Source organism: Lynx rufus, unplaced genomic scaffold, assembly GCF_022079265.1.
Source record: "Lynx rufus isolate CCGP_SWC_20201006 ecotype Redwood Valley unplaced genomic scaffold, mLynRuf1.p SCAF_15, whole genome shotgun sequence".
Classification (NCBI taxonomy): domain Eukaryota; kingdom Metazoa; phylum Chordata; class Mammalia; order Carnivora; family Felidae; genus Lynx; species Lynx rufus.
Window position 1 is genome coordinate 35960325 of NW_025814829.1, and position 15366 is coordinate 35975690.

Consider the following 15366-nt stretch of genomic DNA (forward strand, 5'->3'; position numbering starts at 1 on the left):
TACATACCTATTCTGTGATAAACATTTATTTGTGAGGGGGATTTCTAGGGGACTTGAAATTTGATGAAAGCTTTCATGTTTCAACTGTTAAATAAACATTTGAAAGTCTTCATGTTCAACTGAAGCATTCATTAGCCTAGGCACTAACCCCTTCTGCAACCCAAGCTCAGCTCTGCTATCATCCTGCACCTTGCTCATTAATCCTCAGAGATGCCGTACTGTACATGGGATAATAAGCCATAGCCAAGCAGTTAAACCTGGCAGGAAGCTAAGAAATACCTATTTAATAGAAAGGTTCACTTGATTATAGCCACCTTTTAGCTGGAAAATGCTGAAACATTAAAAAAAAAGATATAATAGATACAATTCCAGATATTATACTTTGGTTGTTATCTGTCTACCTGACAAGCCTAAGAGAGAACAATGTGTGGCCAGTTGGCTGGATTCTTACATCTTTATTAGAGACATAGTTATAGTAGGTTTAAAATATTTAGTTTTTCATAAGTAATTTATGAATTTCTATCAGACTTTTAAAGTTACCTCACGCAATACCTTGAGATAACATCATGGGAGTAATTCTAAATATCCATGATAAGGGGAAAAGGGAGTGACAGTGGCCTGGAACAGTGTCTGTTATTCAGTGGGCTCTCAAAAAGTATCTGTGGATGGAATGGAGGAAGAGCTTGAACACTTACATAAGTTTTGTGGTCTAATAAAAAGGACTGCGATTTTGTAGACTTGGTCCTAACTGTGGCTCTACTACTCTGTGATCGTGGGCAATTGAAGTAACCTGCTTGTATTTTCAATTCATTCTTGTATAAGTAGACTTAACAGACACCTGTACTACCCCACTTTAATAGGGTTATAATGGAGGGATGACAGATTAAACAATGCCCATGAAAACACCCTGGAAAGTCAAAAAAACTAAATGCATATGAAAAGATAGCACTAGTCATACAGAATTGAACACGTGGGCTCATTTCTGCCCTGCAGCAGAATCAGAGGCCAAATAGGTCAGAGTCCAACTTTCTGGCCAATGTCTCTTTAAAAAAAGCTTCCCCCCAGTGTGGTGATCAGTGAGAAAACTGCAGTCTATGTATGTTGTTAAAATCTTGGTCAGTGGTTTAAAAAAAATGGCACAAGAACAGACACTCAGATCAATGGAACAGAATAGAGAACCCAGAAATGGACCCAGAAATGTATGGCCACCTAATCTTTGACAAAGCAAGAAAGAATATCCAATGGAATAAAGACAGTCTCTTCAGCAAGTGGTGCTGGGAAAACTGGACAGCGACATGCAAAAGAATGAACCTGGACCACTTTCTTACACCATACACAAAAATAAACTCAAAATGGATGAAAGACCTCAATGTAAGACAGGAAGCCATCAAAATCCTCGAGGAGAAAGCAGGCAAAAACCTCCTTGATCTTGGCCGCAGCAACTTCTCACTCAACACATCTCTGGAGGCAAGGGAAACAAAAGCAAAACTGAACTATTGGGACCTCATCAAAATAAAAATCTTCTGCACAGCGAAGGAAACAATCAGCAAAACTAAAAGGCAACCGACAGAACGGGAGAAGATATTTGCAAGTGACATATCAGATAAAGGCTTAGTATCCAAAATCTATAAAGAACTTATCAAACTCAACACCCAAAAACCAAATAACCCAGTGAAGAAATGGGCAAAAGACATGAATAGACACTTCTTCAAAGATGTCCAGATGGCCGACACATGAAAATATGCTCAACATCATTCATCATCAGGGAAATACAAATCAAAACCACAATGAGATACTACCTTACACCTGTCAGAATGGCTAACATTAAAAACTCGGGCAACAACAGATGTTGGCGAGGATGCAGAGAAAGAGGATCTCTTTTGCATTGTTGGTGGAAATGCAAGCTGGTGCAGCCACTCTGGAAAACAGTATGGAGGTTCCTCAAAAAACTAAAATAGAACTACCCTACGACCCAGCAATTGCACTACTAGGCATTTATCCACGGGATACAGGTGTGTTGTTTTGAAGGGACACATGCACCCCCCATGTTTAGAGCAGCACTATCAGCAATAGCCAAAGTATGGAAAAAGCCCAAATGTCCATCGATGGATGAATGGATAAAGAAGATGTGGCACACACACACACACACACACACACACACACACACACACAATGGAGTATTACTCGGCAATCAAAAAGAATGAAATCTTGCCATTTGCAACTATGTGGATGGAACTGGAGGGTATTATGCTAAGTGAAATTAGTCAGAGAAAGACAAAAATCATATGACTTCACTCATATGAGGACTTTAAGAGATAAACAGATGAACGTAAGGGAAGGGAAACAAAAATAATATAAAAACAGGGAGGGGAACAAAAGACACTCATAAATATGGAGAACAAACTGAGGGTTACTGGAGGGGTTGTGGGAGGGGGGAATGGGCTAAATGGGTAAGGGGCACTAAGGCATCTACTCTTGAAGTCATTGTTGCACTATATGCTAATTTGGATGTAAATTTTAAAAAATAAAAAATAAAATAAAATTAAAAAAGCACTTCTCCCAATCTTTCAAATAAGCAGGGTAACACCCCATGTCACTTGGTAGGAGCACTTAAAACTATGAAAATAGGGTCAGTCAACAAAAGATTTCTCATTCTTGAAACACAAGGGGTCAGAAAAATGGTTCTCAATGGGATCCACAGAGCCCTGGGGAGTCCACGGATGGGCTGCAGGAGATCTGTGAACTCTTCAAAATTCCATGCACAACATCGTATACCTGGGGAAGAAGTTTATAGTTTTTCAAAGTAATCTGGAACTCCTCAAGAGTTAAAAACACTGATTTAGTAGATGCAAGCAAGTGTTCTGAAGATAATAATGATTCAGAGATTTTTCTTTGCCTCCTCTTTAATGATTATTTACATGATCCTCTTTTTAGTCCTCATTTTTCACTAGTCTGTATCAAAACCACCGTGAAGGCAATCAGGGTCTCTTAGATTAGCTGGTGCACAGCAAAGTAAACGACAGTCATGAATATTAAATAAAGAAAAGAGTCACTAGTGTTGTTCTGATCACAGTATCGTAAGGAAAGGAAAGAGAAAAAGCCACCAATTTCCTTTTGCAGTTTTTTAGGGATAGAGAATGGGGCTAGGTATGTGTTTATGTGTAGACAAACATCTACAGAGGTGGCCTGAAGATAAGAAAAATAAATGTGAAACTGAGATGAGGTAAGAGTAGAAAGGCAATCTATAAACAGTCTAGAAACTTCAAGTGGTCAGGTAGCAAAAAGTAACTACTCGTAACTCAGAAAAATGCCTTTACTTAGCCACCGCTTTATGACTACTCCAACTAAATTCCTTTTTAGGAGAACACAGAAGAGACTCAATTTTTAAAATACTCATGTACACTAAAAATAACAAACCAGAGAGTTTGAACCAAGGATGAAGTAAATGGAATTCCAAACCCAGTAAATGTCTTCCCCCCACTCCACCCCCCCAAAAAGCAACAATTATTTTGAAATACTTCTGTCATGACCAGAAATGAACCCTCAGAAAAAGGTTTTCTATGATACTTTAAAATACTAATTGGCTTGAACATCACTAATCTGTCCAGGAAGAAAAAATTTCTGCATAGCGGAACCAAAGTTATGCTAAGTTAAATTATATCTTAGTTTTATCCCGCTGAACTATACGAAAAGGTGGTTCACCATGTATCTGGGGAAGTTAGCTGGCTCTCTGCTCCAGTAAGTTCGTGTTCTTTGCTTGGTGGGAACTACTGCAGCTCTTGCCAATGGAACTCAGGATCTGGCTGAAGTGTGATGCGCTACCTAATAATCCGATAGTTTAAGGGGAAGGAAAACAAACCAAGATCCAGTTTTCTCTGACACTTCTGGATGTAATCTTCCCCTTAAGGCATAGGGAGAAGATCCACAGATTGTTACGACAGTAAGGTTTTCGAAAATTCAGATACCAGTGATAAAAGAGAGATTTTGGAAATTGACTTTGGAATGCACTTGTGGGGTGCCTGGGAGGCTTAGTCGGTTAAGTGTCTGACTCTTGGTTTTGGCTCAGGTAATGATCTCACTGTTCGTGAGTTCGACCCCCACATCAGGCTCTGCTCTGATAGTGCGGGGCCTGGTTGGGTTTCTCTCTCTGCCCCTCCTTTGCTTGCTCTCTCTCAAAATAAACAAATAAACTTAAAAAAAAATTTAGAATGCACTTGCAAATGTAGAGTTGGTGACTGTTTTTAGTGGCAGCTTTGAATATAAATTTGAAATCTTGATTCACTTAGCATAACACTCTCCAGTTCCATCCACGTTGCTACAAAGGGCCAGATTTCATTCTTTCTCATTGCCACGTAGTATTCCATTGTGTATATAAACCCCAATTTCTTTATCCATTCATCAGTTGATGGACATTTAGGCTCTTTCCATAATTTGGCTATTGTTGAGAGTGCTGCTATAAACATTGGGGTACAATTGCCCCTATGCATCAGTACTCCTGTACCCCTTGGGTAAGTTCCTAGCAGTGCTATTGCTGGGTCATAGGTAGATCTATTTTTAATTTTTTGAGGAACCTCCACACTGTTTTCCAGAGCAGCTGCACCAGTTTGCATTCCCACCAACAGAGCAAGAGAGTTCCCGTTTCTCCACATCCTTGCCAGCATCTATACCCTCCTGATTTGTTCATTTTGGCCACTCTGACTGGCGTGAGGTGGTATCTGAGTGTGGTTTTGATTTTTATTTCCCTGATGAGGAGCGACGTTGAGCATCTTTTCATGTGCCTGTTGGCCATCTGGATGTCTTCTTTAGAGAAGTGTCTATTTATGTTTTCTGCCCATTGATGGGGGGTGGGAGGGAGGGGAGAGTGGGTGACGGGTATTGAGGAGGGCACCTGTTGGGATGAGCACTGGGTGTGGTATGGAAACCAATTTGGCCATAAATTTCATATTAAAAAAAAAGAGAACATACAACAGCATCAAAAAACAAAACAAAACAAAACAAAGAAACCTTGAAAAATAAAATTAATAAAAAGTTATATTCTTTGCTTAAAAACAATCTATATAGTTTTAGACATTGCAAAACAGGTTATGAAAAACCTGACTCAGAAATTTTAAGGTCAGATTACAAAAGAGAAATGAAAAAAGGAGCTCCTTGATAGCTTTTTGCTTAGATAATGACCCTGTAAATCTGAAATGAATAAATATTTTGATTTGCTAATGTCCTAAAAATGCAAAAGTACTATTAATGAAAGCTGCATGCAACATCTTGGTCACTTTTACTGTAACTAATGAATAATGTTTGTTAAAACACAATTAATGTGGAACATGAGAGAATTTAGCTTATAGCGGGTTGCAAATGTGGTTGGGATTATGGGAAAAGAACAGATAATGAATAGAAAGCTCCACTAGAATTACAGTAATGTTTTCACTGTGTACTAACGTGCATATCACTTCCACAGATAATTAAGAAATCAATTAAAGAATGAACAGTCTTGGTGAATGGTTTTGGTTTACATCTCAGAAAATAAGAAATGAGCTTAGAAAAATCACAAAATAAACAGCATTAATATGCCTCATTTCTGCTCTGAAGGGGCTTGTTCCAGAAGGACAGGTTAGCCTGAGCTAATGAAAATCGTGTCCACTGTTGAGGGCTCTGCTAAGCAAGTTTATTACTTTTTTTAATAGAGACACGTTGGAAAAATTATCTTTTAAATAGTCATCTCTGCATCTCAAATCATTTCTTACTTCATTTCTCTTCCTAGGACAACTACCTACTTTCTTTATATAATGAGAAATGTCAAGGAATTCCTCAGATGGAGTTCTGAGGCTTGAAGGGGAAAACATAGGGAGCCAGTTTCAAAAGCGGCATACTTGTCGCTCCCTTAAAGAAAAGCTGTGGTGTATTTGTCTATGTTTTTAATTAGAAAATAAAAGCTCTCTTGGTATCCAGAAGTAACTATACTCACAGCTAAGCATTGGGGCATTACGGGCTATTTCACATCAGACTCAAACAGCCTCACAGTTCAGGCCTGAGCTCATTTCCAGAGACTACTGCCAGTATGTGACTGGAACATTAGAGCCAATTAAAAGGGCCCTGGGGAAATCCCGCCCCGTTTTGTGGAGGTGAGTTTAAGGAATCCTGAACGAACCAGTGAATTCTCCTGAATCTGCGCTTCAGTCCTGAAGTGAGGTCACTGAATCTTATTCTAAAATGCCCAAGGTTTTGAGGTTTTCAGTAAATCTGGTTGTTTCTCGGACTTCTAGGCCCCTATGTGACAAAATTCTACCTTTTCTCTTTTGCTTGCTTTTTAACACTCCTCTGTCTTTGTCTTCTCAATTCTGTCTGCCAAAAATAGACATTTTAGCTACCGATATTCAGGCCAGCTGTGCAAAATGCCACAAGATCACTTGACCTCTACTGTATTGGGATTTCATGCAACTTTCCCTGTCAGGGTAGTTCTGTCGGTCATATTTTGCTTCTGTATGTTTTTTTAAAAGAGCAGCCATGTTTAATACTGTGAAATACGAGGCGTCCCCTCCTTGCCCCACCCTCTAGAACAGTGATAAATTTCAGCGCGCGCTCAGCAGAATTGGATTGTATTATGCGCAGGACACATGTTCATCACCACAACTGTACTTGCTGGAAAGGATGCAAGGAGAATGAATTGCTGAGACTTCAAAATCCCAGTTCCTCAGAACTGATTTTATTAGCCAATGTATACCAAAGATGGGTGCTAAAAGAAGTATTATTTTTGCAGGTGTCCTTCATCACTGGAGCTCTATGATGTTACGGACTGTGGTCTTCCAGCCTTTTGATTATACCTTGCCGGTCGTGTGCTGCTGCAACACCAAAGAGATAGCCTTGCAACCTGTCACCTCCTCCGGCAGGCAGCCGTCCTGGTCTGGGAGAGCGGGGTCAGCGCCAGACTGCAGCAGCAGCTCCACAATGTCTAAAAACTCGCAGGCAGCAGCTGCCAGGAAAATTGGCAAATATGAAAACAAGGTTACTATGAGACCAAGAGAAACGACTATACTCCAGCAGGAAAGGCAAGTGCCGAGCAACGAGGGATCCCAAACAGCAAGAAACGTCACAGTGTGACGACAACTGTGCCATTAGTGTGGATTTTTCCAGGGTTAGGAAAAGCAAATTCACATTTTTGGTTGCCCAGGAGCAAACAGACACATTTTTAAAACTGTGAGGTTTTCAGACTCTATTCTTAAGGATGGGACAAAGAGAAAGAATAAAAACAGTGTTTGAGTATTTGTTTTACTTTGATCAGAATAATGACAGGTGTGCAGGCTATGTCAAAAGGCTAAAAATATTGTGAAAGAAAATATTTTGTTTTGTCTTTGAAGAGGGGGTTAAATGAGTAACTTTAAAATTTGTAAAACAACAACAACAAAAAAGCTAGCCTATGAATCACACCATCCATCTATAGAACTTTTATTTATTTAGAAAAATAATAAATGTCCCCAATCACACTAGGCATAGAAAGGGGACAAGGACCTCTCGATATGGAGACTTATTATGAAGATGGTACGGTATCGCCCCCAGGAAGGACAAACAGACCAAAGGGCTAGAATGGAGAGCCATCTATTCTTCTGCACATATATGGAAACTTGATTTATGATGACGCTGGCATCGCAGATCAGCAAGGAAACAAAGATCCATTAATTCAGAGGCACTGAAACAACTGGGCTAAAGGCAAAACCAGGTATTTCATACAAGATGAAACAGAAATGGCAATAAACATATGAAAAGATGAACAACCACATTAGCCGTCAGGGAAATGAAAATTAAAACCAGAAGATACCAATTCATACCCACTAGATAGGTGAAAATTAAAAACAGACCATACCAAGCACTGAGGAAGCCTGGAACAAGGGCAGCTCCCCTCCGGATGGGCCCTGGTAGGGTCACTTTGGACGACAGTTTGGCATTACGTGTTAAACCTGCACACACACAGGCCCTGCAGCCCAGCAATCCCGCTCTTATTCCCATCCTCCATGGACACTCGTGCATGGGTCTCCAGGAGACGTGCAAGAACGTGTGTAGCAGCACTATTCGTAATAGACCCCAATGTAAGCAACGCAAATGCCCATTAAAAATAACGTGAGGGGCGCCTGGGTGGCGCAGTCGGTTAAGCGTCCGACTTCAGCCAGGTCACGATCTCGCGGTCCGTGAGTTCGAGCCCCGCGTCAGGCTCTGGGCTGATGGCTCAGAGCCTGGATCCTGTTTCCGATTCTGTGTCTCCCTCTCTCTCTGCCCCTCCCCTGCTCGTGCTCTGTCTCTCTCTGTCCCAAAAATAAATAAACGTTGAAAAAAAAAATAACGTGAAAATAGAATACTGTTTACTTCTACAATAAAATCCCACACCGCATTGAAAACTAATGAACTATGGTTTTCCACACGAGTTTATCTCCAGGACATAATGTTGAGGGAAAGAAGCAAGTCAGAAGAATATATACAGTATGATTACACTTAAACAAAATTTTAAAAATAGACCAAACTAAACATCATTGTTCAGAGAGACAATTATGTAGTGAAACTATATGGGAAACTGTTAATATAACATTTGGGATAGTGTTAATCTTGGGGAAGGACCTGCCCATGGAGGGAAGGTCACATGGTTGGATAGGCACACACAGGAGGTTTCGAAGATACTGGCAATGTTCCATTTCTTAAGCTAGGTGGTGGGTTCATTTTTTTAAAGTTACATTTAAAATTCTTCATATACCTTTTATATACTCTTTCACAGTGTGATGTAACATAACAGCAACAACAAATCAAAAAAGAAAAACAGGGAAAGAAAGAAGGGTAGGAAGCTTGATTCAATGGTCATTTTATTGAGTACATGCTATAACAATCCTATCAGTTAAGATTCTTGCTCTGAAGAATTTGTTTAACACCTGGGAGGCTAATATGTAAACTGGACACTCTTAACACAGAATAACTATTGTGGAGTGCGCGTGCACACACACATAGAAACCTGCAAAAGAGTTGGGGTGCGGGTGGAGAAGTTGAGGGATCAGGGAAAACACGAGTAGTTCATATGTAAACTGAGCTCTGAAGGACAGAGTAAAATTCCAGGTAACTGGAGACAGAAAGGCATTGCAGGGGGAGAAAGCACCACTAACAGAGGCAGGAGAGCACAGGGAGTGCCCAGAGAACTGTCTGTGGGTTCTGGGACACAATATACACACAGTCAAAAGCAGAGAGGCTGGACTTGAGTCAAAGTATGCAGGGCCTTGAAAGCTGTACTAAGCCATGCTGACAAAAGTGTGGTTTTGAATGCTATACTAAAGTTTGCATTTATAAAGAAGGGAGTGGTGTAATTTGGCCGCTGTGCTAGGATGATAATTCTACAATGAGTGACTTGGACAGCCTAGAAATTTGTGACAGGTAGACCAATTAGGAAACTATGGTAGTTCTTTCAGGAGGCTTGAAATCAGCCAGTGTCAGCACGAATATAAAGAAGGGACTGGGCGGGGAGCCTGGGTGGCTCAGTTGGTTAAGCATGATCAGGTCATTATCTTACAGCTCATGAGTTCGAGCCTCACATTGGGCTCTGTGCTGACAGCTCAGAGCCTGGAGCCTGCTTCAGATTCTGTGTCTCTCCCCTCTCTCTGCCCACCCCCCCCCCCCGCCCCGCTCATGCTCTCTCTCTCTCTCTCTCTCCTTCAAAAAATAAACATTAAAAAAAAATTAAAGAAGGGACTGGGGGCGCCTGGGTGGCTCAGTTGGTTAAGCGGCTGACTTTGGCTCAGGTCATGATCTGACTGTTCCTGAGTTTGAGTTCCGAGTCAGGCTCTGTGCTGACAGCTCAGAGCCTGGAGCCTGCTTCGGATTGTGTGTCTCCTTCTGTCTCTGCCCCTTCCCTGCTTGCATTCTCTCTCTCTCTCAAAGATAAATAAACATAAAAACTTTTTTTTTTAAAAGAAGGGATTGAATAAGCCACTGAAATTCATGTGGATAGGACATAGCAAAGTACAGGATGGGCTTTAAGAAAATGTTTATGAACACTAAATTTGATAATTAATAAAGCTGATAAAATGTTATATTTATAGACAAACACGTGTTTATATTTTGTGATTTTCCTGTTGTTTTTTGGAAGAACAGTATTTTATCTTAGGTTTCAAATATTTTTATAGGTTTTTGAAAAGCTTACAGACCCACTGCTTGTGATCATAATGTTTACTATTGAATAAAATGGCCGGAGTATTTCTGCACTTGATATGAAACCCAAGCACATAAAGAAAATTACTGGTAAATCTGAATACACAGAAACCTAAAATTGACAAATTTGAACACATAAAAATTTAAAACAGCTATACCACACACACAAAATATGATATACAAAGGTAAACCATAAATTGGGAAACATATTCACATATATAACACATACAAGAGCTAATATCTTTGATATCTAAAAAGTGTTAACAAATCAATCCAAAAGGATAATGGACAAAAGAATTGTAAAAACCAAAGATGATAACTTACGTTTTCAGTCTGGGAGACCACAGAGATGTTGGTGACATTATCTCTAAAATAAGGAACCATAATAAGGAAGAGCAGGAGTTTTTGGAGGGGAAGAGAAGAAGAAAATGATGGAAGGGGAGAAATAATCTTGGTTTGAGGCATGATATTAGGAATACTGGTATTACTAATACTGGTAGAGGTACTAGAAAATGTCTATAAAACTCATAGAAGATAAGACAGGAGAAAAACCAAGATGACCTTGGGTATGACAATGATTTTTTAGCTATGACACCAAAGGCACAATCCATGAAAGAAAGAATTGATAAGCTGGGACTCATTAAAATAAAAAAAACTTCTGCTCTGCGAAAGACTATGGTAAGGGAATGAGAAGGCAAACACAAACTGGGAGAATATATTTGCAAAAGACACATCTGATAAAGGACTACTACCCAAAATATACAAACAACTCTTAAAGCTCAACAACAGGAAAACAAGCATTGGATTAAAAATGGGGTCAAAGACCTTAACGGAGGCCTCATCACAGAAGATCTACAGATGGCAAATACGCTTTTGGAAAGCGTATTCCCACATCATGTCATCAGGGAAATGCAAATTAAAAGAACATACCAGTACCCACCTATCAGAATGGCCAAAATGTGGGACACTGGCAACAGCAAGTGCTAGTGAGGATGTGGAGCAACAGGAACTCACTCATTGCTGGTGGGAATGCGAAACGGTACAGCCATTTGGAAGGCAGTGTGGTGGTTTCTTACAAACGAAACATACCCTTACCATATGACCCAGCAGCCATGCTCCTTGGTATCCACTCAAAAACCTATGTCCACTCAAAAATCTGCACATGAATGTCTGCAGCAGCTTTAATCCTAATTGCCAAAACTTGGAAGCAACCAAGAGGTCCTTCAATAGGTGATGGATAAATAAGCTATGATACATCCAGACAGTGTAATATTACTCAGCACTAAAACGAAATGAGATATCAAGCTATCAAAGGACATAGAGAAACCTTAAATACATATTACTAAGTGAAAGAAGCCAATCTGAAAGGGTTACCTACTGTACGATTTCAACTATATGAACATTCTGGAAAAGGCAAAACTACAGAAATAGTAAAAAGATCAGTGGTTAGAGAGGGATAAACAGGCAGAGCACAGTGGATTTTTAGGGCAGTGAAAATACTCTGTATGATATCATAATGATCGATACATGTCATTTTACATTTGTCTATAGAATACACAATGAGAGTGAACCGTAATGTAAACTTTGGACCTTGGGTGATTATGATAATAATTTTAATAATTATGAGAATAATTTTAGGTATGTAGGTTCATCAACTATAACAAATGTACCACTCTGATCGGAGATGTTGATAATGACAGAGTGTGAAATAATAGAAAAGATACATATTGGTCTCTGTCCCCAGTTCCTGACATAGAGCTCCTAAAACCTCTGGACTTTCCTAAGTGATAAGAGCACTAGAGGCATCTTTTGTTCTAATACTTGGTCTCTGACCCTGGTTCTTGACACAGAGCTCCTAAATCACTTGGAATTTCCTGGATAATAGGAATATCTTTTGTTTTAATGAGGTGACTCTTGGTGAGCTTCTGGATTGCTTGAGAAAGAGGGCTGGTCACCAAAGAGACCAAGCCATGATTAGAAGCTTGTAATTTTCATGGGGCCACTGGGTGGCTCAGTCGGTTAAGTGTCCGACTTTGGCTCAGGTCACGATCTCATGGTTCGTGAGTTTGAGCCCCGTGTTGGGCTCTGTGCTGACAGCTCAGAGCCTGGAGCCTGGAGCCTGCTTGGGATTCTGTGTCTCCCTCTGTCTCTGCCTACCTCCTCCCCTCCCCCCACCCCCGGGTGGCAAAAATAAATAAACATTTAAAAAGTTATAAAAAAAAAAAAAAGCAGCTTGTAATTTTCAGCCCCAAACTCCTTCCTCTGGGAAGGGGAGAGAGGCTGGAGATTGAGTTAATGATCAATCATGCTTATGTAATGAAGCCTCCATAAAAATCCTCCAAGTATGGGGTTCAGAGAACTTCTGGGCTGCTGAACACCTGGAAATATGTAACAGGTGGTACTGGTAAGGGCATGGAAACTCTGTTCCCCTTCCCCCATATCTGGTCCAGTGTATCTTTTTCCATCTCCATGTTCATCTGTATCCTTTATCATATCCTTTTATATTAAACCAGTAAACCTAAGTGTTTCCTTGAGTTCTGGGAGCCACTCTAGCAAATTATCAAACCCAAGAAGGGGTCATGAAACCACAATTTATAGATGGTTGGTCAGAAGTGCAGGTGACAACTTGGGACTTGTGACTGGCATCTGAAGGCAGAGGTGTAGTCTTGTGGGACTGAAGGGAAGGTAGATAGTGTCTGAATTGAATTAAGTGGAAGAACATTCAGCTGGTATCACAGAGAATTGCTTGTTGTGAGGAAAAACTCACAACACACAGTGACCAGCAGTGAAGTGTGGTAGTAGTGTGAGAGTAAAGGAGAAACACACAGGGAGCATGTTTGTTCTTTAGAACAAGGTTCTTTAGAGGCAGACTATACATGGGGTAAGAGGTATATGGAAAATCTCTGTACCTTCCCCTCAATTTTGCTGTGAACTTACAACTGCTCTTTATTGATCACCCAAGCAAGCATTTGTAATTGGGTCTATTTCTGGGTTATCTACCAAGTTTCGCTGATTTATACACCTATCTCTTCACCAATACCACATTGTCTTAATGTCTGTAACTTTATAGTAAGTCCTGAAGTAAGGGTGTGTCCTCCATCCGGGTCCTTTGCTTTTCCATATAACTTTTAGAATCAGCTTGTAAACTTTTTCAGAAAGTCCTGCTGGAATTTTGATTGGGAGTACATATAAATCAATTTGAGGAGACTGGAGAGCTTAACAACATCAAGTCTTTTGATCAATGAACAACAGTATCTCTGTCCATTTATTTTGATTTACCCTTAAGAATTTAATTTTGAGGCTACTATAAATCGTATTTTTAAAAATTTTGACTTCCAGTTGGTTCATTGCAAGTATAAAGGAAAACAACTGATATCTGTATACTGACCTTGTGTTTTTAACTTTCAGTTTCCAACTGTTCATTACCAGTGTATAGGAATTTTTTTTGGTAAACTGACTTTCTATCCTGCAAACTTGCTGAACTCAATTTATTTTCTTTTATTGTTTGTCTTAGTTAGAAAAATTATTTCTGCTCCTTTCATACACCTTATTGTGCAGGAAATGGTCTTGCAGACACATCTGAAATAACATACTGTCACACACTTTATTTATTTACTTTAATATATGAAATTTACTGTCAAATTGGTTTCCATACAACACCCAGTGCTCATCCCAAAAGATGCCCTCTTCAATGCCCATCACCTACCCTCCCCTCCCTCCCACCCCCCATCAACCCTCAGTTTGTTCTCAGTTTTTAAGAGTCTCTTATGCTTTGGCTCTCTCCCACTCTAACCTCTTTTTTTTTTTCCTTCCCCTCCCCCATGGGTTTCTGTTACGTTTCTCAGGATCCACATAGGAGTGAAAACATATGGTATCTGTCTTTCTCTGTATGGCTTATTTCACTTAGCATCACACTCTCCAGTTCCATCCACGTTGCTACAAAGGGCCATATTTCGTTCTTTCTCATTGCCATGTAGTACTCCATTGTGTATATAAACCACAATTTCTTTACCCATTCATCAGTTGATGGACATTTAGGCTCTTTCCATAATTTGGCTATTGTTGAGAGTGCTGCTATCAACACTGGGGTACAAGTGCCCCTATGCATCAGTACTCCTGTATCCCTTGGGTAAATTCCTAGCAGTGCTACTGCTGGGTCATAGGGTAGGTCTATTTTTAATATTTTGAGGAACCTCCACACTGTTTTCCAGAGCACACACTCTATTTAAAGGTAAAGCACCACAGGTAAAGCTGATCATCTGTCCAGAGTTCCCAGCTTATGGTATCTCATTTCCTGATTTTACATTAATTTTGAGTCACAAATATCCTCTCCAAAAATGTTAAGGGAGCTGTAAAAAATTATCACTTTATTCAGTATTAAAGTTGTAGAAATGGAGAATATTTTCTTTAAGAAATGAAAAACTAAGAGGAAAAGGCTACTTAACATCGTTTGTACGTTGGCATAGGCCAGCAGGAAAAAATACTGTGATAAGCTTGTCTCTTTGATACCAAGAAGACATTCTAGTTCAAGCTTTAACATGCTTCCTATGTTTTCACTAGATGCTTCTTTTCTGCTGCTTCATTCTTTTCCGTAGTTCACATCAGAGAATTGGTACAGCCTTTAAAACTTCATTAACAGGAACAAATCCAATATCTACAGATTTCGTCTCATAAGGCATTTTAACCATCAGATAGCCCGGCAGTTTCATTCTCACGAATACTCTACCCATGAAAAAACTCAATAGGATACAGACAAATCCAATGAATAGAAGAAGAAATCTACTGAGTTTTGGAATGTTTGGTGCATTCGATTGGTCCGGGATTGTGAAACCTAAACCTCCCATTCACTGTAAACAGGAAGCTGGATGCAAGTCCTTCCATAATATATTGTCCATTTACTGTGTAGGCCAAGAAAGCTACTGGTCTCTGATGTCCATGTTCACTGGTCATAGAACCAACACTTGGAGGTTCAACAATAACATCATAAATTATTCCTCTGGTAATGGGGAAGTAAGACACCACCACCAGAGCATACACCCTCATGGTCGATGGCATATATACCCAGGGCGGCTTCTTCAGCTTCAGGTTGGGGCATTCGAGCAGTAAGAACAGGACCCAGCACAAAGTCTCCGTTTTGGTAATGGCAGGGGAGCCTCTAGACCTCCTGAACTCGATTTATTAATTCTATTTTTT

At 40.0% G+C, this 15366-nt stretch overlaps 1 protein-coding gene and 1 pseudogene across 2 annotated transcripts in view; both read right to left on the reverse strand.

Moving 5' to 3' along the window:
• Nucleotides 1-6656: 6656 nt before the first annotated feature.
• Nucleotides 6657-15366, reverse strand: part of ACBD6 (acyl-CoA binding domain containing 6) — a 205166-nt gene continuing 196456 nt past the window's right edge. The window contains exon 8 of one of the 2 annotated variants that reach the window (XM_047076859.1): nucleotides 6657-6967. In XM_047076859.1, coding sequence (XP_046932815.1) covers nucleotides 6813-6967 — 155 coding nt within the window. In that variant the 3' untranslated portion in view covers nucleotides 6657-6812. The remainder of the gene's footprint in view (nucleotides 6968-15366) is intronic. The other variant, XM_047076860.1, reaches the window with a different exon arrangement.
• On the reverse strand, nucleotides 14347-15348 carry LOC124510346 (oligosaccharyltransferase complex subunit OSTC-like; annotated as a pseudogene).